This window comes from Hyphopichia burtonii (genome assembly GCF_001661395.1).
Source record: "Hyphopichia burtonii NRRL Y-1933 unplaced genomic scaffold HYPBUscaffold_5, whole genome shotgun sequence".
Lineage (NCBI taxonomy): Eukaryota > Fungi > Ascomycota > Pichiomycetes > Serinales > Debaryomycetaceae > Hyphopichia > Hyphopichia burtonii.
In genome coordinates this window covers 244,408-264,187 of record NW_017963732.1, presented here as the reverse complement: position 1 = coordinate 264,187, position 19,780 = coordinate 244,408, and the positions used below count along the sequence as shown (strand labels likewise).

The 19,780-nt window shown below is 37.8% G+C and overlaps 11 protein-coding genes across 11 annotated transcripts; 8 read left to right on the top strand and 3 right to left on the bottom strand.

Annotated features, from left to right (window-relative positions):
* Nucleotides 1-68: 68 nt before the first annotated feature.
* Nucleotides 69-1,847, bottom strand: MCD1 (kleisin alpha; the record flags this gene model as incomplete). The annotated part of the gene is made up of 1 exon (XM_020219254.1): nucleotides 69-1,847. The coding sequence occupies exon 1, from the start codon at nucleotides 1,782-1,784 to the stop codon at nucleotides 69-71; it is 1,716 nt and encodes a 571-aa protein (XP_020075462.1). The 5' UTR covers nucleotides 1,785-1,847.
* A 258-nt stretch (nucleotides 1,848-2,105) lies between these two features.
* Nucleotides 2,106-3,323, top strand: CTA26 (Cta26p). Its single transcript, XM_020222561.1, has one exon. The coding sequence runs from the start codon at nucleotides 2,213-2,215 to the stop codon at nucleotides 3,179-3,181; it is 969 nt and encodes a 322-aa protein (XP_020075461.1). The 5' UTR covers nucleotides 2,106-2,212; the 3' UTR covers nucleotides 3,182-3,323.
* Nucleotides 3,324-4,662: 1,339 nt separating this feature from the next.
* On the top strand, nucleotides 4,663-5,552 carry HYPBUDRAFT_153260 (uncharacterized protein). The gene has a single exon (XM_020221448.1). It carries the CDS (start codon nucleotides 4,837-4,839, stop codon nucleotides 5,386-5,388), a length of 552 nt encoding a protein of 183 aa, XP_020075460.1. The 5' UTR covers nucleotides 4,663-4,836; the 3' UTR covers nucleotides 5,389-5,552.
* A 294-nt stretch (nucleotides 5,553-5,846) lies between these two features.
* ATP16 (F1F0 ATP synthase subunit delta) lies at nucleotides 5,847-6,332 on the top strand (the record flags this gene model as incomplete). The annotated part of the gene is made up of 1 exon (XM_020223612.1): nucleotides 5,847-6,332. One exon carries the CDS (start codon nucleotides 5,847-5,849, stop codon nucleotides 6,330-6,332), a length of 486 nt encoding a protein of 161 aa, XP_020075459.1.
* Nucleotides 6,333-6,611: 279 nt separating this feature from the next.
* On the top strand, nucleotides 6,612-8,049 carry XYL2 (L-iditol 2-dehydrogenase). Its single transcript, XM_020219344.1, has one exon. It carries the CDS (start codon nucleotides 6,911-6,913, stop codon nucleotides 8,003-8,005), a length of 1,095 nt encoding a protein of 364 aa, XP_020075458.1. The 5' UTR covers nucleotides 6,612-6,910; the 3' UTR covers nucleotides 8,006-8,049.
* A 12-nt stretch (nucleotides 8,050-8,061) lies between these two features.
* HYPBUDRAFT_153258 (mitochondrial 54S ribosomal protein mL59) lies at nucleotides 8,062-8,788 on the top strand. Its single transcript, XM_020221447.1, has one exon. It carries the CDS (start codon nucleotides 8,307-8,309, stop codon nucleotides 8,778-8,780), a length of 474 nt encoding a protein of 157 aa, XP_020075457.1. The 5' UTR covers nucleotides 8,062-8,306; the 3' UTR covers nucleotides 8,781-8,788.
* A 119-nt stretch (nucleotides 8,789-8,907) lies between these two features.
* On the bottom strand, nucleotides 8,908-9,324 carry HYPBUDRAFT_149259 (mRNA splicing protein; the record flags this gene model as incomplete). The annotated part of the gene is made up of 1 exon (XM_020220188.1): nucleotides 8,908-9,324. One exon carries the CDS (start codon nucleotides 9,322-9,324, stop codon nucleotides 8,908-8,910), a length of 417 nt encoding a protein of 138 aa, XP_020075456.1.
* Nucleotides 9,325-10,110: 786 nt separating this feature from the next.
* HYPBUDRAFT_111306 (uncharacterized protein) lies at nucleotides 10,111-11,244 on the top strand (the record flags this gene model as incomplete). Its single annotated transcript, XM_020218823.1, has 2 exons — nucleotides 10,111-10,897; nucleotides 10,940-11,244. The coding sequence occupies 2 exons, from the start codon at nucleotides 10,111-10,113 to the stop codon at nucleotides 11,242-11,244; spliced, it is 1,092 nt and encodes a 363-aa protein (XP_020075455.1).
* Nucleotides 11,245-11,704: 460 nt separating this feature from the next.
* Nucleotides 11,705-15,643, top strand: HYPBUDRAFT_12093 (uncharacterized protein; the record flags this gene model as incomplete). The annotated part of the gene is made up of 1 exon (XM_020219253.1): nucleotides 11,705-15,643. The coding sequence occupies exon 1, from the start codon at nucleotides 12,041-12,043 to the stop codon at nucleotides 15,641-15,643; it is 3,603 nt and encodes a 1,200-aa protein (XP_020075454.1). The 5' UTR covers nucleotides 11,705-12,040.
* A 148-nt stretch (nucleotides 15,644-15,791) lies between these two features.
* On the bottom strand, nucleotides 15,792-17,498 carry MAL2 (oligo-1,6-glucosidase IMA1; the record flags this gene model as incomplete). The annotated part of the gene is made up of 1 exon (XM_020222297.1): nucleotides 15,792-17,498. One exon carries the CDS (start codon nucleotides 17,496-17,498, stop codon nucleotides 15,792-15,794), a length of 1,707 nt encoding a protein of 568 aa, XP_020075453.1.
* Nucleotides 17,499-17,765: 267 nt separating this feature from the next.
* On the top strand, nucleotides 17,766-19,415 carry HYPBUDRAFT_111203 (sugar transporter; the record flags this gene model as incomplete). The annotated part of the gene is made up of 1 exon (XM_020218813.1): nucleotides 17,766-19,415. One exon carries the CDS (start codon nucleotides 17,766-17,768, stop codon nucleotides 19,413-19,415), a length of 1,650 nt encoding a protein of 549 aa, XP_020075452.1.
* Between the last annotated feature and the right edge of the window lie 365 nt (nucleotides 19,416-19,780).

The following is a 19,780-nucleotide window of genomic DNA, read 5'->3' as shown; positions in this document are numbered from 1 at the left end:
TTATTGTAAATGCTATATATTAAAGTCTTAACTAATGTACATATGGAAAAATTTAATTGTAGTTTATCTTAAAGAAATTTTGAAAAAAGTTGGTGTTTCGATCTAATATCAATTTTACCACCAATTTCGGTAGAATCAGATGGTATTTTTTGATCGATAGATATGCAATCGTGGGTAGCTAAAACCAATAATTCAAAGAAATTTTTAGTAGCTTCTCTTCTTTTACTTATTTTGATTGAGTCATTAGACTTACTTACTATACCAAGGGGGTAAGTTTGCTCGGATTCATTAGTGATTGACAAGTCTTTTTCAATGATTTTAGATAACTCGGTCACACTAGTTTCTGACAAAACATCTCTAAGATGGCCTGCAACTTGTATAGATGCTTTTGTAGTGTTATCATTACCAAAATCTTCCGATTCTTCATCAAGGACATCAGCAGGTATTTCTTCTAATGCAGCCAGAATATCTTCATCCCCATGATCGGAGTCTAGTTCAGGTAAGGATAAATCAAAATCGTTTGCAAAATCATTTTGATCCCAACTCACTTCTGCGTTTTCACGTTCTTTTGCTTCTTCTTCTTCTTTTGATAATCTTAAACATTCTTGTTGTAAATGATCGTCCAAGTTCCATAATTTTCTTCTTTTAGTATTTGATGCAATAGGAGAAGATAGTTCTTGAATTAATTGTAATTTTTCACTTTCGGATAAATTCAAAGTAATTGATTCATCATTGTAGGAGTCGGAAAGTTGGAGTTGCTGAATCGAACGTAAAGTATCGGTAGGAATCCCATTTTCCAAATCTTCATTTGAATCAACAATTAATTTACGTTTATTAGTTCTTAACTCACCGTCTTCAGTAATCCCTACAGTTGCCTTTCTTGGTCTTTGAACCCTTGGTGCTGGCTGTTCACTTGGAGGAGTCACTGGTTCTGATGCGGCGTTTTCATTGTGGTGGTCGAGTTCATCAATGGTTTCGATTGGTTGATCGAAATTGAAATCGTCGTTGTTAAAGTTGATCGACGCGTCTTCATTCTCTTTAATATCTAACAAGGACATTTCCGGATGATCATTATTGACTGCGGCTGCGTCTCTACCCAATTCAATGGACTTATCCGAGCCCCCATCTTCATCTACGTCGAGATCGAAATCCAACTCCAAATCAACGTCCCCAGCATCATTCTGAGTGTTCATATCGTCATTGTATCTAGGATATTCAATTGATTGGTCAAAAGTGAAACTATCCTCATGATTCACCGAGTTATTCACTTGACTGAACAAAGTATTAGCACTGGCAGGAGGCATATCATCGTCGTCATCTAAATTCAAATCTTCTTGATAAAGTAAGTCAAATTCTGCAACTTGATCACTCAAAATGAGATTATTCACGTTTGAGATAACCGTCTGTTGAGCCGGCAAGTTCACCGACTTGGAATTAGCAGAGTCACCACCCAAAATCGACCCTCCAGTGGCAACCCTGAAAGAGTTTTTCAATTTGAATAATGTATCATTCACATCGTCTAATAAGTACTTGGTCTTTCTTGAATATATACGAACGATCCCTAGTAACAACTGTCCGGAAAGTCTCAAGGTGATCGTCCCCTGCGACGATTCTTCCTGTGAAGAAGCAGATCTAAATGTCAATGGCTGATTAGTGATATACTTGGACGAGGTGATAATATTAGTACTCAATAGTTGTTGTTTGGATAACTTCTTATCATAGTTTGCTGCCAACCAAACATGGGCCAAAGGGCCCTGCTTGGATAATAGTTGATCAGAATTCATAATTAACCAGTATTTGCCAATACCTTTCCAATACCTCTATTCAATTAAGAAAATCAACTTGTTTATAAGTAATGATTTCTCTTCCCTAATACTTTTTTTTTTTTTAGCTACGCGACAGTACGCGTTTGTTTGACGTCTCGAGGACGAAGTCGAGGTCGTGTGTTTTTGCTACGCAGCAGAAAAAAAAAAAGAGCGAGAGCGAGAAAAAGAAAAAGAAAACTATCGAAACCATGCAGAGAATTTAAGTTCAAAACGGATTAAACGATGGAGACCTTACCAACAAACAAGATCCAGGTATAATATTAGTAATAAATCCCCCAGACCAGGCCTGAAACAAACACACGAAGGAGCGACAGGAGAGCAGGACGTCCAGAATTGAACTACTCCAGGAACCGGGACGAAGAGAAGACTTTGATAAAGTTGCCGCCATGAATTTAGAGAGTAAACTTAACGAATCATTGAATGATGTATTAAAATCATCAGGATATATATTTGAGATCATTAATAACAATCGGAAACAGAGCAATTTGATTACAGGAAGCAATAATCAGTTGATTTCGCCGGCAATATCATTACAACTATCCAACAGCATAAATAAGTTTGACGAGATCTTAGATGAAACGGTGTCTAAGTTCAACGATGCCAAATGGTGTGTTGAGCAAATCCTTGAAAACAAACAGAAGCAAGAGGAATTAAAGTTGAAGGAAGAAATAGAAAGGCAGAAGCGTAAGGCTGAGGAAGAAAGAAGACGTAAAGAGGAGGAGGAAAGAAGACGCAAAGAGGAGGAGGAAAGAAGAAGAAAAGAAGAAGAAGTAAAAGTAGCAGCTGCTGCTGCTGCAGAAAAGGCTAGGCAAGAAGAACAGATACGTCTTGCTAGAGAAAAAGAAGAAAACGAAAGACGACAGAATGAAGAAAATGAACGTAAAAGACAAGAAGAATATCAAAAACGACAACAAGAAGAACAACAGCAGCAACAACAGCAACAACAATCAAACAATGATATTAATGATTTCATGACTGATGGATTTGATTTTGATATGGGTGATCTTGGTGACACTGGCGATAAAGGAGGACTTGATATACCTAATCCTTCAGACATTCTCAGCTCAATTAGTTATAACGGGGCACCTGATCTTAAAAATGAAAATCCCAACCCAAACCCCAGTAATAACAATAACGATAATTCAAATAATAAACCAAACGCTAATGATCTTGATCTAGATATGAATAACTTATTGGGTAACGATGAACTGATTTTAGATGGGTTGAATATGAATATATTAGATCAAGGGTATGCCAATGATAATCCATCCGTCGGTAATGATATGAACGCCATGGAAGGGGAAGAAGAATTCGATGTCGATAACTTCCTAAACCAATTCGGTGGTGGTGATTAAACAGAATCAGTCTTTGCATTTTACATATTACGTGCTCCATTAAATCATTCAATTAGTTCTACATTTTGTTCTTTCTTTCCATTTAGCTTGTTTTTCTCTTCCTGTTCCATTAATTCAATTCTTTGTATCAATAAATGTACGTAATACCACTTCACTACACTTGTAGACGAACAATCCGGTCTATGGATGTATTCATCCGTAAAAGCTCTTTGTTTATCTTTGTATAAATAAATCTCATATCCCTCATCACTCTCAATTGGCATAACATAATCTTTTCTTATGGTTTAAAAGTGTAAGCATAATATAAACTTTGGTGTTTTGCAATTTAGTCAATTTATATCTTGTTATACTTTCCTTTGCAACATTTTCCACTGCAATACTGTCGTCGCTGGCCCCCACTGTCAGTTTTCAATTACCCTTACAATCTCGACGACTTTAGAATAAAACTGTTTGATTCGACAATTGTATTCGAATCACAAAAAATAAATTAGGTAAATAAACATCGAGTCTTCTCGCAACGACTGCAAAAAAAAAAAAAAAAATGGGTCCTTCTAGTTACTCTAACCAAGCACCTCCTGATATCGACGAGGAATTGATTAGAAAAACCTTGAATCGTATCGCAGATAATGACGAGCTTGTTGAGAAAAACGTCGCTGAAATCAAGCAGTTTAGTGGGGAGATAAAGACTGGAATTCAACTGCTCATTAAGGATTTGGAAGAGGATTTGCAAACACTGGACGAAGAGCGCCAGGATTCGTTTGAAAGGTTGAACAGTCATCTCACGCTGAACAAGTACCTAATTGAACTGAAAACTCAACAGGGTGTTGAGTTATACTTATCAATTATTCGAGATCAATTACATGATCAATATGATAAGGCCAAGTTAGCAGAGACGGAAAGTATTATCCGGGAACAAATCGAGAGATTCTATCTTATTGACAGGACGAATAGAGTCAGTGCACAAAATAACATGTATACCCAAATTCTGCAACTGAAAATTAAGATGAATCAACAAGCTTTTCAAGAGTTTCAAGATGTTCGTGTTAAACAACAAAAAAGAATGGAAAGAAGAGCTGGATAACCACTTGAAAGAGATGAAATGTCGGATTACTGATGGATTGGCCACTCATTTTAAGTTGGATTCTGCTGAAATCACTGAAATTTTGAAAAAAGCCATTGGCACGCCTAAGTCTGCCCGTACTACTGACAGAACGTTCGTTGATTCAATAACACTGAGTTACAAAAGTATCTTTGGTAAAATTCAAGGTTTCATTGAAAATTATAATCGACTTTTTGAGCAAGGAAAGGCTCAGACCAATAATTTTGCAGCCAGTCAAGGTCAGCAACCTTTACATCACCCAAATCCTCCTGCTCAAGCCGGTCCTCCTAGTCAGCCAAACGGTCCACCTCCGCGGGTGTTTCCTTCCATGCACTCTGTACCCCATTGGGGCACCCCATCGGATATTAACGCAGCAGGAAACAGAATCAGAGGCTTTGATAATAAAGTTATTATAGATTATCTGGAAAGATTTGCACCGTTTATTTATTTCAAACAGCTTTCTGGGATTGGCTTCCCAGTATTGGCAATAGAAGAAAAGCTAAGTATGTTACCATACAGGGCCCGGAGACACATTTTGGAGGTTCAAAAAAGACTCATGGACAACTTTGTTAACTTTAGTTGCTGGGGAGCCGCTTTAAAATTCACGTTGAACGACCGGACCAGGAATTCCATTCCAGCAGAGTATCATTCTGATTGGCGCTATCAGGTTAGTCACTTACTATACCAATTTCCTTATTTGCTTGCGCATACCGAAGAATGTCATGAGATCGTAGCCTTAAAGCCCCATGAAGGTGAATGTGTTTCCGACTTTCTCATGAGAGCCATTGAAGTTGTGTATCCATTACAGTTTAATAGTTGGAAAAAGGCATTTAGAGATATCAATTTGATTGTGACCTTGATGTTAGCCAAGGCAGAGTATACTGATCACGCTCAAAGGGTTTCCAACTGTACAAGCTTGAATGAGCTTGAGGTTTTGAGTAAAGACTATTCTTTTAGAAATGCATACTTTCCTGCTGTTTTGAAAAGGTTAGAAGATGTTGAAGGTGGAATGGATGAAGTAGCTAAAAAAAATGAAACAGCTAAGAGTCCCAAAAATGAACAGGCAACTACAGACGCCGATACTGAAGGAACAACTGAAAAGGACTGATTACTGCAAATACAATCTTGCTGCAAACGTCATGATCATATAGATGAAGTAGTGCAGTATACCTACTTTTATAGTAATATTATACGATAAGTATTAATACAAGTAGTAGTATAAGTATTAATACAAGTAGTAGTATAAGTAGTGACATAAGTAGTGATATAAGTAGTATAAGTATAGTAGTGCAAGTAGTGCAAGGTATGTACGGGTTTAATCCACGTGACCCATCGCTTACCTAATCAATCACGCGGCCCAATGAAAATGCGTAGTTTAACGAGGGGGACGTGTCTTTACCGCAGTGTTTTAGAGAGAAAATCGGAATCGGTTTAGTATGAGAACCAAAGAACCATTTTTGTATGGGAGAAAAAACAAATTGTAGACTGACTGAGGAAAAAAAACCAGTGAAAAGCCCAGTTTGACCAACTTTTCATTAACTCATACTCTATCCTTTAGTATTAGCAATGTTTAGACAAACCTTCCGTCAAGTTGCCAGACAATCTAACTCTGCTGTTAGAAGAGCCTATGCTACTGAAGCAGCCACTGCTTCTGAAGCTTTAAAATTATCCTTGGCTTTACCTCATCAAACTTTATACTCCGAATCAGAAGTTGAACAAGTTAATTTACCATCAATTAATGGTGATTTGGGTATCTTAGCTAATCACATTCCAATTGTTGAACAATTGAGACCAGGTTTATTAGAAATCATTTCCAAAGGAGGTGAAACTGATCAATATTTTGTTAGTGGTGGTTTAGCTACTGTTCAACCAGGTAATAAATTGACTATTAGTGCCATTGAAGCTTTCAAACCAGATCAATTTGATGCTCAATCCGTTAAAGATTTAATTGCTGATGCTCAAAAGAGAGCTGCTTCTTCTGATGAAGCTGTTGTTGCTGAAGCTAATATTGAATTAGAAGTTTTGGAAGCTTTACAACATGTTGCTAAATAAATTATTCAATAATTAAATTTATGATAAATGAATATATTAATGTTACACTAGAGTTTGAAAAAAAGAAAAAATTTCAAAAAATTGTAACCTTTTCTTATTATGTTTCTCCTGCTTTATTTCTCCCCTTTGTAAAAGATAGTGATCTTTTTAAGTCATGACTACGAAACAACATGTTGCAAATTATTCAATTCGAATCTTATTAAAAAAAAAAAATCATTAAAATAACTAGAATCATATAAATAAAAGTTCAATTATACTATTTTGTAAGTATGCGAATGCAAAGTATGCGAATGCAAAGATTGTAATGAGTATGCAAAGTATGAGAAGATTAATTATAAGAATAAAGTATCCAGTATCAAGTATCACCTAATGAACCACGCTATTACTCCGTAGTGTTTGTAGAGCGGAATCATTAACAAGTTGGTAAAAGTCGGGAGATTTCGTGGGGAGAAAACGATCGAATCTTTTTATAATTTTGCACCACTTTTTTTCAATAGCAAGGGATTGTTTGCTTATATATATATATATATAATCTACTTCTTATTCGATTCATTCAAGTGTCGAAAGAATCAGCTAACATGACTGCCAAAAATATTTCTTTAGTGTTGAATAAAATTAACGATATTTCCTTCCAAGATTGGGAAGTACCCCAAATCACTGATCCTCATGATGTTATAGTTGAGGTTAAAAAAACTGGTATTTGCGGGTCTGATATTCATTATTATACTCATGGTAAGATTGGGAATTTCGTCTTGACTAAGCCAATGGTTTTAGGTCATGAATCAAGTGGTGTGGTTAGTTCAATTGGGGATGCAGTCACTTCTGTTAAAGTTGGCGATCGCGTTGCTATTGAACCTGGGGTTCCTTCCAGACTTAGTGATGAATACAAAGGGGGTAAATATAACTTATGTCCTCATATGGTTTTCGCTGCCACCCCCAATTCGGTTGAAGGTGAACCAAATCCTCCAGGTACTTTAGGTAAGTATTTTAAGAGTCCCGAAGATTTCTTGGTTAAATTACCTGATCATGTCTCTTTGGAATTGGGTGCGTTGGTTGAGCCTTTAACTGTCGGGGTCCATGCTGCTAAATTGGCCAGTATTCGTTTCCGTGATATTGTAGTTGTCTTTGGGGCTGGTCCTGTTGGTTTATTGGCTGCAAGTGTAGCAAAACTGTTTGGTGCTTCGGAAATTTTAATTGTGGATATCGCTGATGACAAATTGCAATTGGCTAAAAAAATCGGCGTGGCCGACTTCATCTTCAATTCTAAAACCGGTGGTGGTGCTTCTGGTCTAATTAAAGCTTTTGATGGTAAAGTTCCAACTGTTGTTCTTGAATGTACCGGTGCTCCTCCTTGTATCAAGTTAGCAGTTGAGATTTTGAAAGCTGGTGGTCGTATGGTTCAAATCGGTAACGCAGGTGGCGATGTCCAATTCCCAATTACTGAATTTGCTACTAAAGAATTAACTTTATTCGGTTCTTTCAGATATGGCTTTGAAGATTATAAAACTGCAGTTGCCATCTTGGACGAAAATTATAAAAACGGTAAAGAGCACGCTCCAGTCGATTACGAATCCTTAATCACTCACAGATACAAGTTTAAAGATGCTGTTGCTGCCTATGATTTCGTTAAAACTGGTGGTGCTGTTAAATGTATTATCGACGGTCCTGAATAGACCAATCTCCCTGCTTATACTCGTATAACATTCAATTCTTGGTTTCCCAGGACCATCTCGGCTGATCCTTAGTTAAAATCGCCTCGACTGATCCTTAGTTTAGACCCTTTCATTACTTAATAGATATTATAAATGAACTGTTCAATTGTAGTTGATAGATCTTTGCAACCTGTTCCTGTACGCAGAATGAAGGAACTTAGAAAAAAAAAAAAAAAAAAAAATTAACAGTGAGAATTTTTCACTCGTTAAAATCGAAATATCAGAGAACAGTCAATCAGACTTCACTTAAACCAGGTCCACCATGTCCTTGACACCTAAACAAGCTTTCAATAAGCTTCCTCAGAGGCTTCATAACTTTTTCATAAAGTACCCACCAAGACCATTTGCACAATATGCCGAAAAACCAACCAACATCCAAGACCCAAATATGAATCCATTCTTACCAAATAAAAATTTAGATAGTGGTAGATGGCAAGAAGCCAAATATTCCTTAAGAAGAGCATCAGATTTATTCAAAATGGCATACAAATTTGGTATACAAGATTTATTACCACCATTGCCTCAAAAACGCTTCTTTGAAGATAAATATGAAAATAAAAAATGGATGAAGGGTGTTTTGAAACAAAAACAACAAGTTTGGGAAAGAAAATTACCAGAGAAACTTCAAGCAAGAAAGGAAGCTTTGGAAAATATGGACCAAACCATTATTGCTGCCAGACCAAGATACAAAAAACAACTTCAAAAGAAAGAACAAAGAAAGAATACCTGGTTTTAGTATTTCTTATATAACCTCCTTGTACATATATTAATAAAGATTTAAAGAAAGAAACTAGTATGCTATTATTAGTATATATCTATATATACGTAATCTAAAAGTACAAATTTTATATATGGTAACGCTTTCAAAATCCTCTTGCACCTCTTCCTCCTCTTCCTCCACGACCACCACGGCCACCACGGCCACCACGGCCTCCTCCGCCACCACGGCCTCCTCTTCCACCTCTGGTGGATATAGGGTTTTTCAAAGATGGTCCAGCACCATGGCCCTTTATTTTCACCACACTTTTGGCCAAAACACTTTCTATATTCAAATCATCGGGTAATAGTATCTGTCTGATCTGGTTACCTCTAATGTTTATGTACTGGAGTAGCTGAGGGTCCTGATGGGGTTGAATAAGTTTAATGTTTTTCATTGATAAGTTCATCAGTGGGGAGCACGATAGAATTTGCCCATTGATAGAGTTCCCATTTTTCAACTCAACCGTCACTGGTTGGTTGGTTGCATTTGGCATGTTCATTAAAAACCTCACCAACTTCATCTTAACCCGTATTATTCGTTTCCTGGAGATGTCTGCTGGAGTAACTGTTTATATCTTTTTGAAGGTCTTCTTCATTTGAGCGAAGAAAAAAAGAGTAATGTGGTGCACGGGTGTTGTCTCCCCAACCCACTAGCAGTATTAAGTGATTAGCTTGACCCTTTAGCGTTCCATTCGATGCAGATAGAGCATTCTTGTGGAGTCATTATTTCAGTTTAGATTGGGGAGCTTGGCTTTACGGTTGAAGCTTGTCTTAATACATACCCAAATAACATTGGAGTTGCTCAACTAATTTCATTGGCATTGTAGCTCTAGATTTGAATTACATGGTCATTGCAGTTCTTCATTGAGATGGCACTGTCTTGATTTGCAGTTCTTCATTGGCATATATACATCAGCTAGCACTCTCGTATCAAATTGGTATGGCAAATGTAGTCCGACATTTGATAATTTACATGAATTTCGGTAGAAAACTACATAAATTGAGCAGAACAGTCGGCACTTTGGTGAAAACTCAACCCCAGCTTCTTCCACTATCAGACCAGCCATTGAAGCACCGTCTTGGCCTTTTTCATTCAATAGCTTGGTCATCTGATCCAATTTCAGAAGTTGCAGCCATTGAAAGGGTCTTCTTTCTCTCCTTTACATAAAATTAAACTACGTTTTCGAGTGCGCTAACAAAACAAAAAGAAAATCCACCGAGCAATACTACGTAGGCCAAACCATCATAGCTATTCGACAACATCGTATTGGCATTGAGTATAAGTGATTCAATTTGAAGAAAGGAACATGCCGGGACCAGATCAAAACAGCTTGGCCAATAGAATCAGAAACATTCCTCCTGTGACCAGGTTTTTCACCATTTCGACGGTGGTTATCTGTATAATCACCTCTTTGAATGTAATTCAGCCATCGGCATTGGTATGTGATTTGAAGCTACTATTGGAAAAAGTTGACTTTGTGAATAATACTTTCAAGCAGGGGTCTATAAGTCAACGAGTTTATGCCATTGGGTATCTTATATTTCAATGCCACCGATTTTTCAGTGCTTTCTTATTGCCATTGGGGATTTTAATGGCAAAACCTTTTGAAGCAATATTGGATATTTACTTTTTTTACACTTTTGCTAATCATTTGGAAAGTCGTGAAGGTAAATTTCGTGGTAATTTCCCAGATTGTTTATGGTTTACTTTAGTAACCGGAACAATCATAGTCCTTCTGACCTTGAGTTATCAGTTTTTTTATGATTCTTCCCATTTCTTTGTTCATCATCAGATGATGTTATCTTGTGTTACTTATCTTTGGTCGCGTTCGCTGAAGAATTCAATTATTAACTTTTTAGGGTTGGTTCCAATTAAAGCTTACTACTTACCTCTTTTCAATCTTTTCTTTAAATTGATTGTAAATGGCTATCCTTCTTTTATGGATACCCTTGTGGGTATTTGGGGTGGTTATTTATATCAATGTATTCAATCGGATACTTTGCCAATCTATAACCTATTTCCAGGTGCTTACGCAAGGTATCTCAGTGGTGAAACAAACCCTGGAGGTAGAAGAGTTGGAACTTTATTCCCAGGTGGGGAATTTAGATCAAATAATACCGATAATGCTACTTTAGGTGACCATTCTCCTTCATTCGATGACTTTATTGGTGATTCCATCTTCGATAAAGGTCATTTGAAAGCCCCAGTTTGGTTATATGGAGTACTCAGTTACCCAATTAATAGTTCAATGAGAACAACGGCTTTCTACCCTCGCCCTCAAGCTGGAAGAGCCTCTACAATCAATATTAGCTCATCGACCCCCATTAATACCAATGGACCAGCTGCTTCCAATGAATCTTCGGGCTCATCCACCGGCTCGTCCTGGTTTAGTGGCGGAAACCCTGCTTTCAAAGGGAAAGGCCGTAGATTGGGTGATTGAACATCATCAATTTTGCATTTAAATGATTTCTTCTCTCTAATCATAGCTTATAAAAATTAACTACGTCACACCTACCATACTTGTAATCAAGCATACTCTTACGTGACTAATTGATATAGTCAACTTCACAAGATCTCTTCGTTTAAGGTCTGTTGAGCAGGTGACCCTTACTACAATTGAACTCTCATCATCCACCAGCTATCGAACTAAAGACGCACCCAATTGTTCGCTACTAATCACCCATTTGCAACCCTTTCAAAGCATGACACCACCGTAATGTTTGGAACACGCTCCAAAAACATTATCATTGATCTTCTCTACCAATGATGCTCCCCGTCGTATTTGCAACTAGATAATATAGAGAAGAGCTTTTGTATTATATACTTCTTGAACAAAGATATTGTGCCGTTTTTTTTTTTTTTTGTTTTCTTATTTTCCTTTTTTTCCTCTCTAGATTATTCTCTTTGAAGTGAGATTCCTGCTTTAATTATAATTTATAATCCTTTTCTCTTTTCATGGCTTATTTGAAAGCAATTTTATAAAAGGATATCGCCAGAGTTAGATTGGTATAATTGACGTACAGAGCTTGAACTTTGTTGCAAATCCAACTCAATCACCAGTAACCGGGAACAGATTATCCGTTTGAACCATTATCTCATTGTAAGTTTAATTCAATTATTCAAATTCCACTTTCCAAGCGATTTACTACCCAATAATAGTTGGTAAGTCAATTGTCCAGTTCTTCTTTCAAATAAGTTAGTTTCTTTAGTGATTTGATCTTAGAGTCTCTTGTTAAATGGCCGGACCTCGTGAAACCCCCCCAGGTGGGAGCTCCGCATCAAATAGGTCCACTAGTGGGAAAAAACAAAACCAGCAACAGCAGCAACAGCAGCAGCAGCAGCAGCAACAACAACAATCTCCCAGAGTAGCTCTGAATGATGACAATCAAACCGAGTCTAATAATCCAAAACTCAACCCGGTTAATAGCGGCTCTAACAGTGTTCCTTCCACTCCTGGTGGATCCAATTTGAAAAATTCTAGATCGAATAGTGTATCAAATATTACTTCTCCAGGTGGACGTACGAGAGGACCTAACAAATTGAAGAAACTAAAGTCCAGACCTCATTTAAAGCCCAGTGCTAGTGGTCATACAAAGTTAATCTTTTCTGTTGATGATGATATCGGTGATGATATCGAGGACGTGGGTAACCAAACCGAGGAAGGTAAACCTAAAATCGATCGGGAATACTTGGAAGGCTATAGTGATGCATTGAAGGCTTTCTTCCAAAAAAAATCCAAAGGACATACTCCAAATGGCCAATATAACCCAAATTCCAATACTGCACCTTCCTCTAATGTTAATGATGCTTCTCCAAGTAACCAAAATGGATACTTTCCCGATGCTTCTAAATATGAAGATTTCCCTCCTGTCAAATCTCAACAAAATCAGAACTCATCATATCCTCAGCATCACATAAGAAAACAAAAGAGCGGTTCTGTCAATGATTCTAATAATAAAGAATTGGAATCGGCTATCCTCTCTAATCTCATTACTGCTGAAGAGAATATACGTAGACTAGATCCTAAGAAAACTGAACTGGAAATACCAATTGTCGAAGAACCTAATGACGAAGATGACGAAAATATAGAAGAAGAAGCACCTGATGATGAAGATGACAATATTGATACTCACTCCGTATCTTCATCTTCTTCAAGTGATACTATAGAATCTTTGAATTTACGAGAACGTCAAGACGCAATTAACTCTACTCACCCCTTTGGTATAAAAATTTGGAAACCTTCATTATATAAAAAGAATAGATCAGTTGCTACTAGAGCTCAAGAAGATATTCATGATTTTGATCCTCAGAAAACAACCCAAAATATTTTCTGGGGTGTTTGGTTAACTAATATAATTTGGTCTTGTACCATTGGTCTTCTGCTTTTTGTTATTTGCTCAATTGGTGCTTTATTAGTATTCTTATTCTCTGCTTTCGCTTACTCTCATCATCTGAGAGCTTATGTTAAGTTACTACTCAAGCTTGGTAGATATTGGTTTTTTCCCTTTGGTAAATTCGTGTTATTGAATAAAGATAAAAACTACTTAGACGAAGATGAACTTGATGGTAGATCAATTTCAGAATTCGAAAGGTGGAGATTACAAGAAGAAGGTAGATTATTTTTTGCTCCTCCTAGAAGGTACACCAGTGGTGCAACAGATGAATCTCGTCCATTGTTGAAAGATCATAAAGGTAGACCTCTTAGAGATGCTTATTCATCCTTAGGAGGAACTTCAAATCAAAGATCGAATAATGCATTTGAAAATTCTAGATCCAATAATGAAGATACAATTGATGAAGTTGAAGATGAAGAGGTTTTCGAAGACGACGAAGATTATGGTGCTAATAATAATGATATCAAGGTCAGATTTTTCGGAAGAGGACGCTGGTCTTCAGGTCGTCTTGTTTTTTACCTATTTTTTTACGGAGTCTTACAACCAATTTTATTTCTTATAGGTGTATTCTGTTGGTTATTCGTGTTTACCATTCCAATGGCAAATATTACAAACACTATTTGCGATCACTTAAGACGTCATCCTTTAGCACTTCATTTTGAACTTGAAAAAAGATACTACGATAAAATAAACGATGAAAATTTGCTGAAGAAATATAAAAATCAATCAATCATTTTATGTACTTACAGGTGTTGTGGTTTCCATTACTATAAATATACTATTGACGGTACAAACATTTTTTTCATCAATTTATTAGCTGCTGTGGTCTTTGTGATTTTTGATTACTACGTCCTTAAGGAAAGATTAGGATGGGATAGCTGGTACACTGACTCCAGTTTTCTTTTCTGTGCTTGTTTGTTCTCGATTATTCCGTTGGCCTACTTCATTGGGCAGGCGGTGGCTTCGATTTCTGCCCAATCATCGATGGGTGTCGGTGCCGTAATAAATGCTTTCTTCTCCACAATTGTCGAGATCTTTTTATACTGTGTTGCACTTAACCAAGCTAAGGGTAAGTTGGTAGAAGGTTCTATGATTGGGTCCATATTAGGTGGTGTTCTTTTATTACCAGGTTTATCCATGTGTGGTGGTGCATTGAAAAGGAAGACCCAGAGATATAATCCTCGTTCTGCTGGTGTCTCTTCCACAATGTTGTTGTTTGCAATGGTCATTATGTTTGCACCTTCATTTTTCTATCAATTATATGGACCCTATGAAATTAAATGTAAAAAGTGTGTTTTTGATGTTGCATATCCAGGTAATGGATCAAGTGGTGACGATTGTGTTAAATGCCGTTTTATCCAACCTTCCTTTACTTTAGACAGATTATATTATTCCATGGTAAAACCATTTTCTGTTATTGTTGCTTGTGCTTTGTTTTTAGCATACGTATGTGGTTTATTCTTCACATTGAGGACTCATGCATCTTTAATTTGGGCCACTAATTCTCATGAACAAGCAGCCATGGAAAAGAAGCAAGAGAACTATATGAGATCCCCAAGTGTTATAAGCTTGGATGGTCCATCATCGCTGCATAAGTTAGGCAAAATGCCCTCTAAATTATCAAACTTGCCGCCATCAGCTTCTTACTCTTCGGGCGTAGAAGGTCCTTCTCAACAGAGGGTTGCTTCTAATCAAAGTTCTAAAAATGTAACAGCTTTAAATTCGCCAACAGCTGAAGTGGTCAAACTTCGTAATCCAAAACGTGAACAGTCCAGGGTTGTCACTCCTAATGAACCTCAAGCACCTGGTGAATCGAACAGAAAAGCCAGTATTGTTCAAGCTAAAGGCGACGAGGATGAAGAAACAGGTACGGGCCACGATGCTCCTAACTGGTCAAGATCCAAATCTACTTTCATTTTACTTGGAGCCACTTTATTGTATGCTATCATTGCCGAAATTTTAGTTGATAATGTTGATTCTGTTCTTGCTGATTTTGCGATCAATCCAAAATTTTTAGGTTTGACAGTTTTTGCCTTAGTTCCAAATACCACTGAATTTTTAAATGCTATTTCATTCGCTGTTGGTGGTAATGTAGCATTATCAATGGAAATTGGTAGTGCTTATGCATTACAAGTTGTTTTAATACAAATTCCTAGTTTAGTTGTTTATTCTATTTTCAAAGGATTTGATGATGTTGAGAAAATATTCTCTTTAGTTTTCCCAAGATGGGATATCATTGCTACGTTAATTGCAATTTATTTATTTACTTATGTTTATGCTGAAGGTAAATCCAATTACTTCAAAGGTGTTATTTTAATTTTAAGTTATTGCGTTGTTTTGATTGGATTTTGGCTCAATGATCAAATTGAAGGATTAGACGATGGATATATTGGCGGACCTTCTAGTATGGTATCACAAGCATACTCATCTGCATTCGGCCATTAAATTTCAATTTTAAATAAATCGATTTCCTTTCACTTATTTTAACAAAATTGCATTCTTTCAAATATTGATAATTTATTATTATGAAAATGTTATTATGTATTTGACTTTTTATGTATTTTTATATATTTTACACATAATGAAAACTTATTTAGTTAACTAAGTAGACTCTTCCTTCATAAGGAGTCAAAGTAGTTTCATCGACCTGATCAACATTGGAGTTAATCAATTTTAATTCTTCGTCTACTAATTTTTCGAATTTAATTGATTCATTAGCAAAGTTTAAGACAATATAAGCCTTTTGATCACCATTTTTCTTAAGGAAAGTAAAAGTTTTCTTATTTGCAAAGTCCAAAATTTCAAATGAACCATAAACAAAAAGCTCTTTATACTTTCTTCTAAGAGCCAAAGATTTTTGCCAGAATGAAAATAACGAATTTGGATCATTAACTTGAGCAGCAACGTTAATTTCTTTATAATTATCGTTAACTTTCATCCAAGGAGTACCGGTGGTAAAACCAGCGTTATCGGATGAATCCCATTGAACTGGGGTTCTGGCATTATCTCTAGCTAATAAATTAATGCTATCCATTAATTTTTCTAATTTTTCTTTATCATCACCATATTTTTCCTTAAATTGTTTATAGTAATTGATAGAGTTTATATCCAAATAATCATCGATGGACCAGGATCTTGGGATATTGGTCATACCAATTTCTTGACCTTGATAGATGAATAAAGTACCAGTTAAAGAAGTTTGAAGTAAAGTTAATAATTTACCTGATTTTACTCTGGTTTTAGGAGAATCATTGGCAAAACGAGTAATTGATCTAGGTTGGTCATGGTTTTCATTGAAAACAGTGGACCAAGCATCAGTACCCTCCGTGAATTCACATTGGGATTTGACCACTTTTTTAAAATCAGTTAGGTCAAAACCTTTATATCTAAATCTATCAGCGGGATCGGCACCCACTTCCACCATATCAAATAAAAACATCATATTCATCTCTTTACGATGGGCACCAACGTATTTCAAAGCGTCTTCCCGGGTAGAATGACCAACCTCACCCACGGACATGGCGTCATACTTGGAGAAAACCTGATCGTACAATTCACGATGGAATTCATGGATCCTTGGTCCACTTTGATGGAATTCTTTACATGGCTGCCATTCAGTATCGGGGAACACAATCGGAGCATCTGGGAAAGTCTGAACCTTGGAGTACATTCCAGCAGTATCGATTCTGAAACCATCAATTCCCTTTTCAAACCAAAAACTAACTGCTGATCTATAGATTTCTTTTCTGGTTTCTTCCAGTTCCCAATTCAAATCCGGTTGTCTCTCAGCGAAAAGATGTAAGTAGTATTCATCAGTTAATTCATCATAAGTCCAAGCACTCCCGGAAAAATAGGACCCCCAGTTGTTAGGAGGATGTCTATTACCGTGCTCATCGTATCTTGGAGGTTTCCAAATGTACCAGTTTCTCTTGGGGTTGGTTTTAGAAGATCTCGACTCCTGAAACCACTGGTGTTCCGAAGAAGTATGATTAATAACCAAATCCAAAATCAACCGCATCCCTCTCTTATGCACTTGGCTAATCAATTCATCCATATCTTTCAAAGTCCCGTACTTTGGATAAACCTTCTCATAATCACTGATATCGTAACCCATATCGTCCTGGGGCGAATCATACATTGGCGACAACCAAATAACATCAACCCCCAATGATTTCACGTAATCCAAGCTAGATATGATCCCAGGAATATCCCCTACCCCATCTCCGTTCGAATCCTTATACGAAGCGGGCCAAATTTGATAAATTGAAGCGTCTTTCCACCATTTCTGTTCTACTGTCATTGTTAATACTTGTTTGTTTGGCCATTTAAACTTACTTACTCGTCCAACCCCGGTCTTTATATACAATTTTTCAGCCAAAGCTCTCAGGGGATTAAATCTCCCCCCACATTTTCCAATGCTCGAGCCAATGCTCGCAAATGCTCCAATGCTCGCAAAATTCAATGAAATCTCTTTGTTTCTTCACCTCGCGGGGACTAAGGGGATATTCCGATGATTTTACGAGCTGAGCACCAGATTATCAACAACTTGGCTCTTTAGAAGCAAGCGATGGGTGTGGTACATGTGGAGGACCGCGAGGCTTTTGTGGGCATTGCACCGGATGAGAAGTCGTTGGGGGATAACGTCAGTGAGTATGTTTGCCAGTTTCTCGATTCCGCCAGGAGAAATGAACGGGACGAGAAATGTATGTCTTTGAAACAAGGGTTGAGCATGTTCCCCAAGGCGGTGATGTGGTCTTTGGTGGTGTCCAGCGCTATAATGATGGAAGGGTACGATACCAATTTGATGAACTCGCTTTATGGGTTCCCGGCGTTTGCCAAAAAGTACGGCGAGTATTATGAAGCTTCCCTGAGGTACGAGATTCCTGCTAAATGGCAGACGTCGATCAATATGGCCATCAATGTGGGAACGCTACTTGGGTTGAGTGTGAGCGGGTGGCTTATAGGGAAATGGGGCAACAAGAAGGTGATGTTGGCGGCGTTGGTGGTGTTGGTTGGGTTTATATTCGTTCTTTTTTTTGCGGTTTCCATCCAGATGCTCTTGGTATCGATGATTCTTTTGGGGTTCCCGTTGGGGACGTTCCAGGCCATTTCCACCGCTTTGGCGGTGGAGTTCTGTCCCATGGTGCTTCGGGTGTACTTGACCAGTTGGATAAATGTATGCTGGACCATTGGCCAGTTGATTCTGAGCGGAGTGTTGCGTGGGTTTGTCAACGGAGACTCTGAGCTAAGTTTCAAGGTGCCATTTGCCATCCAGTGGGTCTGGCCGGTCCCGATCTTTGTTGCCGTGCTATTTTGTCCGGAGAGCCCTTGGTGGCTAGTTAAAAACGGCCGGTTGGAGGAAGCTGAAAAGTCGCTACTTCGATTGATTTCTATTCAAGAAAGCCACAAGCGGCATCTTGCTGATGCAATGGTGAAAAAAATTCAAATGACTTTAAAGGAAGAAGAAGCGTCGGCAAACGACACTTATGTAGACTGTTTTAGAGGTCCAAACTCGAGGAGAACTAGAATATCCGCTTGTACTTGGATGTTTCAAAACCTTTCTGGGTCGGCCCTAATTGGCTACTCTAGTTACTTCTACATCCAAGCCGGTCTTTCGACCGATAATGCATACACGTTTTCTATCATCCAGTACATTCTAGGGATCTTGGGTACCTTGACCAGCTGGGTGGTATCCCAGAGGTACGGTAGGTTCCAAATTTACTCGTATGGATTGGTGTTCCTATTCTTACTACTCATGACTATAGGTGGAATTGCCTGCTCTTCAAATGAAAATGCTCCATGGGCAATCGGCTCGTTGCTTTTGGTATATACGTACTGCTACAATACTTCGATTGGGCCTCTCACCTACACCATTGTTGCCGAAATCCCCAGTACGGTGCTTCGGGTGAAAACAATCATCATTGCCAGAAACACTTATAACATTGCCGGTATCTTCACTTCTTTAATCAACCCTTACATGCTCAACCCATCTGCATGGAATTGGGGTGCCAAACTGGGCTTTTTCTGGGGCGGGTTTGCCCTTTTGGCCTTCACTTGGTCCTACTTTGACTTACCGGAAACAAAAGATCGAACCTTTTACGAAATCGATTATCTCTTCAACAACAACGTGCCAGCACGGAAGTTTAAGTCTTGCCAAATAGATGCTCCTGCAGCCCAGCAGTACTTGGACAACCCGCCAACCAAACTAAATACCTAATCTGCTCCATTTATACTGTTTCTTTAATTAAAACTGAATTTTTAGCAGCCATTCTTTGATATCTGGTGTACGGATGTAGATCTCGGTGGGTTTCCCTGGTGCTCAGATATACGCACGTGCGAAGTAAATAGTGGCACTTTTTAACGCCACTCGGGCGTGCGTTGCCCAACACTGCTTGCTCAGTACATTTTTTTTTCAAGTTTGTAATCGTAAGAGAAATATCAAAACACCTAAAACCCAGTAATTACTACTTAATACTTTTTGAATCAACACACATATCGTTCCCCCACAACCGTTCAACCCATCCCCATCCCCATCCATCTATCCTCTATCAGCGAGATCCTAGATTTTCCAACAACGTTACG

What these genes read in the sequence shown, in the direction of transcription:
- HYPBUDRAFT_153258 (XM_020221447.1), top strand. Translation starts at nt 8,307, where the DNA reads ATGTCCTTGACACCTAAACAAGCTTTCAATAAGCTTCCTCAGAGGCTT.
- XYL2 (XM_020219344.1), top strand. Translation starts at nt 6,911, where the DNA reads ATGACTGCCAAAAATATTTCTTTAGTGTTGAATAAAATTAACGATATT.
- CTA26 (XM_020222561.1), top strand. Translation starts at nt 2,213, where the DNA reads ATGAATTTAGAGAGTAAACTTAACGAATCATTGAATGATGTATTAAAA.
- HYPBUDRAFT_153260 (XM_020221448.1), top strand. Translation starts at nt 4,837, where the DNA reads ATGGACAACTTTGTTAACTTTAGTTGCTGGGGAGCCGCTTTAAAATTC.